Below are 13,669 nucleotides of genomic sequence, written 5' to 3' on the forward strand. Positions count from 1 at the left end.
TGCGGGTGTTAGTGGCCCGGTGCCCGGTGCCCGGTGGTCGGGCTGAACAGGGGCCTACTGGTTGTCATGGTGATTACTGGACTGTGAGAGTGTGTCAAGTGTTTCTCAAACCTGTTTCTTGGAGGAGATAAACATTTAGATGAAACCTTTGTTTTTTTTTATCAATATCTATGCACCCAATCAAGGCTCCGAGCGGGACAGACTTCTACTCATTTTTAAAGAAACATTAAGTGGTTATTGACCGAGAAGAATGTATTGTTTTGTTTGGAGACTGGAACTGCTGCACAGATTTTAATTTAGATAGGACGGGGGTGGAGCCATACTTTCAAACTCTGTTTTTATCTGGTAGAAGGTTCATTTTGTGTGTGTATGTGTGTGTGTGTGTGTGCGTGCCTGCATGTGTCTGTGTTTTATTTATTATTTTTTGCTGATGCAATTATGAAATTATCTAAATAAAAGTTATCTTAAAAGTCACAAGTTGCTCTGTCTCTGTCTCACTAAACTTTATTTAATAACATTTTTTATTATTATTATAGAAGTTATGTTTTCACCTGTGTATGTTGGTTTATTTGTAATGACTGGTTTAAAAAAAAAACTTCTCCCTCATATTTCTACTATAACAACTAACCCATCATGTATATGATTGTGGCAGAGTTACGTGCTCTCTGACTGCAGTTCCAGTTCTTTTTGGATTTATTACTCACACACAGTAACAGAGTCATACACGGACTTAGAGCACCCCCAACTGGGAGACAACACCGACAGAGAGAGACGAAGTGAAGCACTGTACTGATGCAAACACAAGTTGTACATTCACATAAATGAGGCCTCTGCACATACAGTAGCTAACACTCATTGTACGTTGTAAGTATCCCTTCTCTCTCCATTTGTTTCGCTCCCCCTCTCTGCACTTAGACACTTCACATCCCTTATGTGTGTGTTATGTAGCTTATAGTGTCTGTGTAAAGCAGTTAGAGCAAAGCAAATGCGTTCCCACACGTGGTCCACACAAATGTGTTTCTCCTCCTGAACACGTGTGCACAACATGTGTGTGTGTGTGTGACAGTATGTGCGCACGGACTGGCAGTGGTTACACACTGGCACAGAATCCGGGCTGCTGTAATTGTGGTAGTGATGGGTAGATTGTGCAATCAGTGGTGGGACTGCACAGCAGAGAGAAAACTGGAGCCTGTAGCACGGACAGAGTGAGTTACAGCTCTGCCCCCTATTTACTATAAAAAGCTTCTATTCAGATATTTCTGATTCACTTTGTTTTGATATTTTTTCCCTTGTCAAAAATAAAGTGCAAATAATGATTAGGCGGAGCACATTCTTTATTTTCATGTCAAATACAAATGTGTAGTTTTGTCCGGAAAACGTCCCCACTCCAGATCCCAAATGTACTCACTTTACAAGGACATAAAAAACATAAATCTTCACCTTTAAGAGCCAGCAAATTGTTCAGAAAATTCATAGTCAAATATAGTTGCTGATTACGTCTCATCAAATTCAAACAACTGGTCATTTCAGGTTCCAGGGTCTCACAATGAAGACTAGATCTAAAGCGCGTGGGTGTGCGTGAGAGTTTATATTAGCCTCAGTGGGCACACACAAAGGTCTGTGGCGCCATGGCCCGCTGAGAGACAGAGTAAGAGAGAGAGAGAGAGAGAGAGAGAGAGAGAGAGTGTGTGTGTGTGTGTGTGTGTGTGTGTGTGTGTGTGTGTGTGTGAGAGAGAGAGTGTCTTCTATGGGAAGGGGTCATCAGGAGTGTAGTTGAAGCTGGCATCTAAGAACATGGCCAGAGTTCCCAGAGTGGTGATGATGACAAACAACCACAGGAAGAGACGGTCCACCACCAGAGCAATGAACTGCCAGTCTCCTGTCATCTGCAGGAGAGCACACACACACACACACACACACACACACACACACACTCTTTTACTGTAAGCAGAGTCAGCATTGCACTGTACAGTATGTTAGCAATGACACATGAGCATCACTGCGATCTGTTTGAACCACTGGGCTCAGGGGCTGCAGAAAGACAGGCATAGATAACAAGCTTCCTGACAGCCTGGGTCGTGTCATGCCATGTCGTGGACATTTCTCACCGTGTCATCCGTGTCCTGCCTCTTCAGCTGCTCGGCCATGTATGTCACTGCAGTGATGGCCGACTTCAGGTTTGGAGGGAGGATGAGACAGTAGCTGTCAGTGTTCGGGAGCCGCTGGAGCTGCACCGTGCTCTCACACCTAAAAGACAGAGAGATAGAGGGAACTTGGAGAGCGGCAGGCAAAGGAGTAAAAAGAGCCTGGAGACATTATTTAATCCATAAACTCTATGTTAACATAACATACTACATCAATAAAACTAAGTAGCAATCACTCAAGATTGATTTCGGACCTTTTGGGAAGATTTTTCTCTCAATTCTCAAGAATCAAGGATAAACTCAACCTCAAGTGAAAGTTGGGACCAGAGGTGGGGGCAAGTGAATTCTGGTTGGAGCCTTGGATGTGAGGGGTGACAGTTACTTTAAGACTAAGAAGGCCAGGAAATGATTTGTTAATATAAAGGTTGACTCCAGACATCCAATAGTGTCTGTGCAAACGCCATCGAAAACAATACAAAAAAAATGGGTACTTTTTTTTTTTGATTACTTTTTTTTCAAAAGTAAACAAGTAAAGATTAGAAATATATAAATGGGTCATTAAATTTGACCAAAATAAGATTAACTAGGGGATATAATAGTACAGTTATGAAGGAAATAAAACTAATATATTGAGACAAAAAGTAGTTTTAAGAAAACATTTTAATGCATATCCAGACCAGCAGGGGGCGGTTAACTTCCATCCAGTTCTGCAGGAGATGCAATGCACAGAATTGTTTTCATGCAAGCAGTCTAAAGTGTAAAAACGTTGTTCTCTCAGATTGCAGCGCTTTTCAGTTTAATCGTGGGTGCGGTGGAGAAACTATGAATTTACTACAGTCTCATTTCTAAATTACGCAGTTTGTGCTTCGCAGAAATCCAAACTAACATTACACTGGACACATTGTTGTTGTAGGACTCATATTCTAATCTGGGAATGTCCCGAGAGTCAAGATTGTCCGCTAAAAGAAACAAATGATCCACAAATGCTAAGACTGTTGTTGTGCAACCAGCACGGCATCGTTCACACACCAGTGCTGACATTATCTGTCCCGTGGAGGACGTTCAGTATGGATGCAGGTGTCAGTGTTGCCTCTTAGTCACATACATAACGTGTTGGGTGCCCTCTGGCCACCGACGGGCAGTTTGAAGGCTCTGAGCTCTGACTGACGGCGGCACACTCCCTCCACAAAGGGGGGACATTGACACAACACATGGGTCAACAGTGGCGCAACGCCGTGACCTGCAACCCCGTCATTCTTACCCCTGAGCAGTTGTTCCATGAGGCGGATGAGCAGCGAGTTAGAGGCTCTTATTGACAACATTTTTGTAGAGCCAAGCCAGATAGACAGATAGACAGACAGATAGATAGATAGATAGATAGATAGATAGATAGATAGATAGATAGATAGATAGATAGATAGATAGATAGATAGATAGATAGATAGATAGATAGATAGATAGATGGATAGATAGATTGATAGGTTGACTGACTGACAGACAGACAGACAGACAGATGGACAGACAGACAGACAGACAGACAGATAGATAGATAGATAGATAGATAGATAGATAGATAGATAGATAGATAGATAGATAGATAGATAGATAGATAGATAGATAGATTGACAGATAGTTATATATATGATAGATAGATAGATACATAGATAGATACATAGACAGATAGATGATAGAGAGATAGATAGATAGATAGATAGATAGATAGATAGATAGATAGATAGATAGATAGATAGATAGATAGATAGATAGATTGACAGATAGTTATATATATGGATAGATAGATAGATAAATTGATAGATACATAGACAGATAGATAGATAGATAGATAGATAGATAGATAGATAGAAAGATAGAATGCCCTATGTAAGGTATCAATATTGTTATGAGATACTAGTGTGAACCGATATAATCTCCCCATCATTTGCTCATGTGTTCTACTGCCTCACCAGCTTCTGCCTGAATCGCTTCATCAGCTTTGGTTTCATCCTTTCTCATTATATCATTAGTCCTTTACTGTATCTATATATCTATCTCTGAAACATTGAGATTTCAAGGATACGTATGTGTCACCTTGTGAAGAAGTCTGGCTCGGCACCACGTCCACCTGTCACATTGACCCCTTCACTACATATCTACATACAGTCCACGCGTGTAGTGTACACTGTTGTGCGGTGTGTATTGTGTGTGTGTGTGTGTGGTTGTTTATTATGTGCAGAGCCTGCAGGAGGTGTCAGAGATGGAGCAGGAGAAGTTACCAGTGGCACAGAAAGATGGCGTGACAACAGATGGGTTGCAGGGTAATAAAAATGAGTGACCACAAGCTCCTGTGTGTGTGTGTGAGAGAGAGAGCGCTTGAATGTGTCCATGTCTGTGTGTGTGTGTGTGTGCATGTGTGTGTGTGTGTGTGTGTGTGTGTGTGTGTGTGTGTGTGTGTGTGTGTGTGTATGTGCTATGTGGTGTTCAATACGCATCATGCATGCCATCTGCATTCCAGACCTTGTATTCATTACCAGTGAGAAGGGGCACCTTCTCATTGTGACACACACACACGCGCGCTAACACACAAACAGAGCACATACACATATTAATGTACATCTACTGACTGATATCTTTTTCATAACACTGTACTCACTCAAACACACACCCTTGGGTATTCAAACTGATTTTCACACACCAGTTAATACTAGTGATAGCAGTTAAATACACAAATGTGTCTTCAAAGACAACAACTGCTCTGACTAACCATCAGAATAACAAGATTAAGAGAGGTGGATGAGGGAAAGACGTGTACATGGGTTGGAAGATGGCGCCCGTTAGCCCCGACCGCCATTTCTTCCATATCAGAAAACGACAAAATCCCCCCCAATCACTCAGCGCTGGTCTTCCCTTTCACTCAACTCCTCTCTATCTATTGTTCACCCCCTGCCTCCGCCACCACTCTGTGGGATTACCCCCTAATGCCCAACCTAAACAGAGGCTTAGTGAGTGGCGACTGTGGACAGGGGGGCGCAGGGCTTAGCTGGGGCTGAATGTGATGCCTTTGGAAGGGGATGTGAGACGCCCAGCCCTAGGTCTGGTTGTAGTGCCAGGGCCGGGTGGCAAGGCACAGGCCTACCGGCACATTAACCAGAGTGAGGCCCTGCGTGGTCGGACGGACGCGAACAGAAGAGAACATGTCAGGTAGATCTTTTGATGGAGGAGCAGTTTGAGCAGCGACAACTATCATGGCCAAACTGAGAGCCTCGCCTAAATTAAAGGTCTATGATTTATAAGACACAGTTGTTAGGCTGCTAATGTTTGGTAACATTAAGCCAAGTAAAGATAATGCAATGAAACAAATAATTGACGATTTGATTGATTAGGTATTTTGCCCAAAAATCACAAGAAGAAAACTTGGGTCACTCACATTCTCCCTCTGAGGATCATGAACATCTGAGCAAATTTTATGGCGATACAATAAATAGTTGTACTTACAGTCATACACCTGAGGCCATGCTATGTGTGCAATTACAAATGAGAGAATCAGATCACGACAAAACCCGATAATAATGATAATAATAATAACAATGAGTGGAGCGTGCATTGAAGTGACTGAGTTTAGTTGTTCTTTGAAGACTGTCAACGCAATGAACAAACCAGTATCATGACTTCATGTTGCTGTCCTGACACATTCTCTGAGCTGCTGTGGCGATGGCTGCAAATCTGCCAAGTCGATAGCACACTGTGTACTTTACTGGAATGGCTGCTCTGGCAACAGATCCAACGTTCACACTTTGGCCCGAGTGTACAAAGACGATTCATGACTGCGCTGGCTTTTTATTAACATTAATAGAAGGAGCTTCCCCCCGGTGTAACATTGGGATCAGCACATTGGGAGTCGAACGTCCATCTTGCGTCAGGGGGGCTCGTTAACCCATAACATTGTGATGTATACATACTTTTTAAATAACCATAACTTGTTCAATTTTCAACCGATTTTTAAACGGTTTGGTTTTTTATAAACATCTGAGTTGTAGTTATAACACTGCATACTTATGAATAATTATTTGAATAGGTACAAGATTTCCCTTTACACATATACATCAAGAATTATTTTATTTTATTTTTTTTTATGTATCACTGCCAACACTTTGTTATGGGTGAGCGAGCCCCCTGACGCAAGATAGCCGCCAGGTCCGGACGTTCGACTCCGTTGGCCGGAAACGCGGATGAGACATCTAGCCTTAAATATATATCTATGGGTTGTGAGCAGTCTTCATCTCTTTACCCTTATTAAAGAATCCCTATGTTTGTTGGGACATTACTGCCACCAACTGTTCATCGGCAGAAGAGCATCGAACCTGGTGTCAGGATTTAATTGCAAAACAACTGCGGCTCAGGTGAAAGAGTGTGCATTCTACAAACAAAAATTGGGAGGAACTCGCAATAACTGCTCCATACACAGGCTTTGACTCCTGGGTTTTAAATCCACTCTAAAAGTGGAGTAAGGACCAAGAAACTGTGATTTAATCAACAACATCCACATTGGTCAGAACACTGCAGAGAAATCGAAAACATGATCACGTCGCACCCATTTATCACTGGTTACCTTTTTTTTTTTTTAATTGATTTTAAAATTTGATTACTATAGTGAAATCACTGAATGACCTTGCACCCATACCCATAATCTTCATTCAGCTAACCGGGTGTTACTCTCGGTACCTAGGGCAAGATGAGGTTTAACTCTTCGAATAGACTCCTTGCTGGTTAATGTCTCTTTACCTGTCTCTCCAGGGCATGATGAGATCAGGGTTGATCTTGCGAAAGAAGTACTCTCCTCCGGGCTGCCGTCCGTTGAAGCTCTGTATCGGCGTGTCATCGTCAGGCTCCTTTGACATTGGCTCCTCTGGGTTTGGCCTCATCATGCCGATGTACTTGGGCAGGAAGTGAATGAAAACCTGAAAATGTCACATTCATTCAAATTAGGATTCTCAAAAAGTACTGAAAACATGACCGGTGAGTGTATCTGGACTGTTCCGCCCACACCTCACCCTTCGAACCCAGTTTGGCATGATGTGCGTGCTGGGCGTGCGGTGGTGCAGATTGAGGACGACCACGCTCAGGATAACAGAGAAGGTGACTAGGATCATGGTGAACATCACGTAGTTGACGATGATCGGGATGGCGAGGGAGGTCTCGGGGACTCTGTCCGCCAGCAGCAGCATGAAGACAGTCAGAGCGATGAGGACGGAGATGGACAGAGTCATCTTCTCTCCTGTAGGGAGCAGAGACGGAGGATTAATGTTGACAACGCAGCAGCAAGTATTACTCTGCTAGCTTCTCCTACATAGCGCTGCTCGGCTGTTTATTGCAAGGCTACCCCCCTGGACAGGGGGTGGAATCAGGTTAGTAGATATCTGTGTTTTGCATTTTGAAAATTAAACCCTAAAAAAACTGTTTGAATCTAATCAGATCAATGGTTCCCAGGAGATGCGTTCCACATGCAGACAGAAAGACATTGGCAGTAGAAGACAGATACTGCAGAACCAAAGCATTGATCGCTGTTGTAAAAATCACGTCTACATGCACCGAACATTTTGCCCTTTCTTTGCTTTCCACGCAATCTACTTTTTCGACCGGCCCCACCTGTCAGAGACTCATCAGTCTTTAATCTGACCACACAAGGCCAAAGATTGACAAAGTGGATTCCTGGTCAAGGTCACTTTCCTTCAATCCATAATAAATCAATAAAACATCTAATCCCTCAAAGGCTGCTCCAGTCCTGTATAAGAAACATGACTCTTGCCACGACTTTAGGGTAGTCTCACTCCCTAGAACCCCCCCCGCTCCTTGACAGTGATGTGTAGTCACAATGTCGGAGCATATCAGATGTGCAGACCTGCTCCGGGAGGCAGGTAGAAGACAAATATGGCGAGCACGCTGGTGAGGATGCAGGGCATGATGATGTTGATGATGTAGAAAAGAGGCTTCCTCTCTATGATGAGATAGAAGGTGATGTCCTCATACAGGTCCTCCTTCACGTTCTTCCTCGCGGGCTTGTGACAGATGGCCCATTCGCCGCTCTCTTTGGGGAGGAGACAAAGGCGGTGGAAATAAAACACCTGACATTAGTGGATGATATGCCACCCCATAAACCCCCAGTTAAGAGGCCGTCTATATTCCATAAATTGTTATCAACCTCGATAAAACTGTCCACCATTTGGAATCGGTTAGCAATGGCAGCTACTGAGGACACTCGAATTATAATAGCTAATAAGGATAAAAAGTTATTGCGTTTTGATAAGAGAAAAGTGCGATAAAAATGCGATAAAAGTGAACTGAAGTTACTTACCAGTGAACGCATTCTCATCTATAACAATCTCGTGGATCTCTTTGCCCTCATCGTCCAGGAAGTACTGCAGCTCCACCTCAGAGGCGTCATACGTGTAAGAGCTGAAAACCATGCTGCAGTTCTGCCAGTCAAACGGGAAGTACGCCACCTGCGGGTTGTTGGATGTAAGCAGGCTGTGCGTATTTACTGTCACATCGGCCGTGACTTGCCCCTCTATGACCCCCAACAGAAGAACGAGGCTGACTGTACCTCGATGGAGCAGGAGCTGCGGTAGATGGCTGGAGGAAGCCAGTTGACAGTCCCGTCGCTGTAGACCAGGACGTTGACGTACAAGGCCACGTCGAACTGACCGTCATTACTGTGGGGAGGGAAAACAGAGAAGACCATAATCATTGTAAAATTATTATAATAATTATTATTAGATTAAGATTCGTTTTATTTATGCCAAACACGCACAACACACTCATGCAATGGTAGGTAAATTCATCCTCTGCATTTAACCCTTCTGGTGCAGGACACACAGAGCAGTGAGCAGCCATGTACAGCGCCCGGGGAGCAGATGTTGGGGGAGTAAGGTGCCTTGCCCAGGGGCACTAGACAGGGTAGGGAGACTCTTGGATTTTTGGACAGATCAATCCAGGTTCGTCTTTTGTTGTCTCTCCGTGGAGTCGAACCAGAGACGAACCAGAGACCTTTTCTGCCCATAGTCCAAGTTTCTACCACTAGACCACCGCCTCTCATAGAAACACTATGATAGTAAAAGGTGAATGGTTTTGTATTTACATTGCATTTTTCTAGTCTTGATGACCACTCAAAGCGCTTTACAGTACAGTTTTACATTCACCCAATCACACAAACATTCATACAGTGCATCTATTCGCAGCACTTTGTTTTTCTATGGGGGGGCCATTCGGGGTTTAGCATCTTGCCCACGGACACTTCGGCATGCAGATGGGTCAGACTGGGGATCGAACTGCCGAGCTTCAGGTTGGAGGACGACCACTCTACCCCTCAGCCTCTTCTTTGTCATTCCATTTCATTAAGTGGCCTGTGTCCACTGCTCTTGTCCTCGTCCCTGTATAGTTCTGTCGGTGTCTTGCCTCGACACTCACTTGTTTATGAGGTAGATGTCGGGGCGCCACACCTTGTTGGCAGGAATCCTCAGGACATCAATGTTGTCATATTCCTCCGGGTTCCATGACAACCTGTAGTCTGTCCAGGCCTGGAATGGATGGAGAGAGGAAGGAATGAAGCAGGGAAGGAAGGAGGGAAAGAGGAAGGTGTAATGGGAGACGGGGGGGGGGGGGGGGGTAGCCCAGCAGACAAGAAGTGAAATCATGGCTGTCTCTGTCATTTACATCCTTGTGGCCCCTGCCTTTGATAAGTCACTCAAACCCCACTCATCCTGACACAGACTCTGTCACAAACACTCAGGACACTCTGTATTCTGATTAGCCGGGGCGAGGGACAGAATTGAAAGAGGGAGTCCGGATGAGGCGAGAAATCATTTGCGGTTATAGAAAGTGACAAGTCCATTTGAGGGCCGAGCGGCAGAGCCCGCAGGAGAGAGGAGTCGGAGCGACGGAGCGAGGCTCGTGGATGAAGACGAATGTTTTCACGCCCGTACCAGATTCATGAACACGTTGGTTGTCATCTCGCCGTTCTTCTCATTCTGTGGCGGGATAGAGAGACACAGAGAAAGAGAGAGAGGGACATAAATATTAGGGATGCCACTTTATCTTGTGATGCATGGGAGAGCTGATGACCCTGCAGCAGTCAGCAGTAGTGTGTGTGTGTGTGTGTGTTTGTGTGTATACTGGAGGATAGCATTTTTGTGATAAACGCTAACTTGATATCAAGATGGTTCAAAGTCGTTCTTACCAAGCTGACCAGTTGAGAGAGGGTCATCCCGATGCGGACCGTCACCTTGTCCTCCCAGTACTGAGCAGGTCTGACCTTCATGTTGTAGTTCTGGAAGATCCTCTGATGTAGCTTTCGCTCGATCTCTGAGGCTCCTGGATGGAAGAAGTCATAGGCTGCAGTATATCTGCTCAATGATGATGCTCCAAACATATGAGTACTGACGTCACAATAAACATTTCAGAATTCAAAATCAATTCAGATTTAAGAATTCAAAATAAATGCACAGATGGAATCCACATTTTCACATGTTAAATGCCATGAACCAGCAGCAATGCCTTTATCATGCTGATCTCCATCCATCCATCCATCCATCATAGTTAAAATTAGATGAGCACACATCATCAGCACACAGATACACACCCAAACCACAGCATATTTGTTGCCAGGGCATCAATGCGTCTGGCCTGCAGTGGTTAGGAGTTCAATTCCCTCCGGAATGACCAATGCTAAAAATACACTCTGTTCTCGTTATGGACCGATTGATACTGGGGTTTTGTGATTCATATTCAAACAGTGTAGAGCAAATAGTGGCGAAATCGTTTTTATTTAATCTGAGAATAAATCCATGATTTGCAGAGCAAGAGAAACCATTATTGGGAAATAAATTGGTTTCTCTTTAGTGCCTAAAATTCAGTATTGGGAGAAGTGGACAAACTGACGAATTATCATTTAGCCGAATTAAGCTCTTATCTCCAAAAAGTGACCCTCAGTAGCTACGCTGGTGGACTGACTGACTCCCGCTCCGAATGTGTGACTGAACAAACACGTGGAAAGACAGAGAAGGACAAAAGAAGCCGGGCAGGTGCTGGTGGTGAACGATGGGAAGCAAAGGTGACTGAGCTAATGTAAATTGATATGCAGCAGGGGAAACGGGATCAAAGGGATGTCTGGGATACCAGCTCCATCGGGGACGGAAATAGCCTCTGATTAACAAACAATGATCTGTTAATATGATTCATTATGTGTTCTCGCAGCAGCCTCCTTTTGCCTTTCAAGCGGAACGACGTCTACGACAGGACATTCAATACGGGACTTCTTTCCGTGGGATTTCCCTTCTGTGGGGCTCCTGGTGTGGCTCCTGCTCCGTATGTCCTCTGCGTGCCGTGCCCTTCTCTTTGGGGAAAACCGATGTAGAGTCAACCCGGATGGGAACAATTCATCACAACCCCTCTGGAGGTCGCAGGCAATTCATGGAAACCGTTTTTTGCTATCCGCTCCCACTTAGGGTCAAAGTCAAAGCCCTTCAGCCGAGCACAGATAAGAACTAGTCATCGCAAATCAATTCTAATTATGATTTAATCCGAAAAGAAAACCACAGAGGGAGCGGAATCAATAGCAGTTTAGCTGAAATGACAGAATGCAGAGGGGCGCTTGTCTCTTATCTGATTCTAATGTCACTGTCCCGAGAGCCTCAATGCCTAAGTGTATATGCTAAATGGAGGTGGAGAGGGTTGTGCTCGAAGGTAGCAGTGTTAGGACACACAGAGGAATGGGAACCATGCAGAACAGGTCGCCAGCGAGCACAGGGCAACGGTTTGTTTTCCAATCCCTGACTCGAAGGGGTGGGGAGGGGTCAAAGGTCAAAGTCAAAGGCATTCAGACACTTTAGTTGTATCTTCTTCCAATGTCCTTCCATCCCTGACCATTCACAACCATCCACAAAAACACAGCAAATGACATGTCCTTACCAGTGAAAGTGAGACAAATGCTGCTGCATACGAGGAGAAGTGTGTTTAATCTCAAGTTAATGTTGAGCTCCATCTTTAATCCTTCAATCATGACAGTTGTGACATCTTCTTCCGCTTTAATGTGCCAGTCGAAGGCTCTTCTCCAGGTATTACACCACCGCCCCGGCACCTTCACCTGGAACCTATTGTAGATACTCAAATGCGGCTCAGTCAAACAAATTCATACACTGTTCAGCTGACGTCTCTCTCTCTCTCTCTCTCTCTCTCTCTCTCTCTGTCTCTCCTGTCTCTTCTTCGCTTTGTGCCCACGGCTCCACGGGCAAAACCATGGCCTGATTGGGCGCACAGCACTGGGAGTGACGAGAGGGTGGAATGTTTTTGTACTGGGAGGCCTGTGGGCCAGGCACCTGTTGGTGCTCACCAATGTGAGGTTGGGAAGAAGAGGAAGTGGAGGGGGGGTGGGACGAGGGTAAAGGAGTGGCTGTGGGTTACGGGTTGTGACAATGGAGATATTTTTGGGAGGGAGGGGGACAAGTAGGCGGGTCGAGCGCGGAGGTTGTTATTTTCTGTGGACGGAGAGTGATTGGCAGGGGCTTGGAGCTGGAGCCTCGCACATCCTGTAATTGCCCTCTCCTCTCGTTCTTATTCCTCTGTTAGATCAAATCTCCTCAATCATTTCACTTCACCTCAGTCATACTCCCTGAACTGTTTCCTCAGCCTGTTCCAAGCAATGCTGGAATTCAAGCTTTGCAAGTATATCTCCTGTATCATGTATATCTGATTCAATCGTCTCTTACTGTCAGATCTGAATGGGGGTCCTTTAAAGAGCTGTAAGAGAAGTTACAGTTAACATGCAGAGTGGGGTGGGAAGGGGTGAGGGAAGGATGAAAACAATATCCCATGGATGTGGTTGTCTATGTTGTTCAGGCCAGATTTGACTTGGATTCTTTAACTTTTCACTCAGTCATTGATAAATAAGCTGCTTAAACCCCACAGTGGCTAACACACAGCGCCCCCTGGATGCCTGGAACTACACTAATCTAACAGTGCTGGAACATTATGTCAAACGTCACACACTCACACCCAGAGCGCACCATTCTCAGTGGGGACAAGAGTAAGAAATCGAATAAGAGTGAATATTAGAGCAGTTTTCACTCATTGGAGAGAAGCAGAAAAGTCATAACTTTTGCTTGTTTTCCTTGTCTGCGCTGCTTGCTTGATGTCGGGCTGTGAAAGTGAAGTTGTCGACTTGCTCATTAATCAACAGAAGCAAGATAAACCCATTTCCAAAGAGGTGTAGCAAGTTGGGCCAAACTTTCTGGCTAGCTGCTTCCTGTGTAAACTTGCATCTGTTGAAACTATTTTCTACACGTCCCATCTGTAGGGGGTGCCCACAGTCTTGCATTATGTCGCTTTAGTTAATATGCATGTGTGGGAATTAAAATGAAATCTGGGACCGAGCTTCTCAGCGGGAGGAGACGTCATGAGTACAATGGAGACGTCTAACTCATCCAGAGTGCGGACAGAGAAAGAGCATCTCAGTCTTGCTGATATTGAACTTGAAG

At 44.7% G+C, this 13,669-nt stretch overlaps 1 protein-coding gene across 1 annotated transcript; it reads right to left on the bottom strand.

The window, feature by feature from the left end:
• Positions 1-1,376: 1,376 nt before the first annotated feature.
• Positions 1,377-12,195, bottom strand: chrnb1l (cholinergic receptor, nicotinic, beta 1 (muscle) like). Its single transcript, XM_062384525.1, has 11 exons — positions 12,105-12,195; positions 10,375-10,508; positions 10,121-10,165; positions 9,606-9,715; positions 8,743-8,851; positions 8,494-8,641; positions 8,041-8,226; positions 7,193-7,416; positions 6,924-7,099; positions 2,109-2,247; positions 1,377-1,886 (listed from the first exon to the last, which is right to left on the bottom strand). Exons 1-11 carry the CDS (start codon positions 12,193-12,195, stop codon positions 1,746-1,748), a joined length of 1,503 nt encoding a protein of 500 aa, XP_062240509.1. The 3' UTR covers positions 1,377-1,745.
• Positions 12,196-13,669: the final 1,474 nt, after the last annotated feature.

The sequence above is a fragment of the Platichthys flesus genome, chromosome 24, assembly GCF_949316205.1.
Source record: "Platichthys flesus chromosome 24, fPlaFle2.1, whole genome shotgun sequence".
NCBI classification, from domain to species: domain Eukaryota; kingdom Metazoa; phylum Chordata; class Actinopteri; order Pleuronectiformes; family Pleuronectidae; genus Platichthys; species Platichthys flesus.

Bases quoted from the DNA above. Each gene is read 5' to 3' on its own strand.
- chrnb1l (XM_062384525.1), bottom strand. From the start codon at position 12,195: ATGATTGAAGGATTAAAGATGGAGCTCAACATTAACTTGAGATTAAAC. The intron at 2,248-6,923 runs GTAAAGAGACAT...TCTGTCTTTTAG, and splicing joins ATCATGCCCTGGAGAGACAG to GTGTGAGAGCACGGTGCAGC. The intron at 1,887-2,108 runs GTGAGAAATGTC...GCTCTCCTGCAG, and splicing joins GGCAGGACACGGATGACACG to ATGACAGGAGACTGGCAGTT.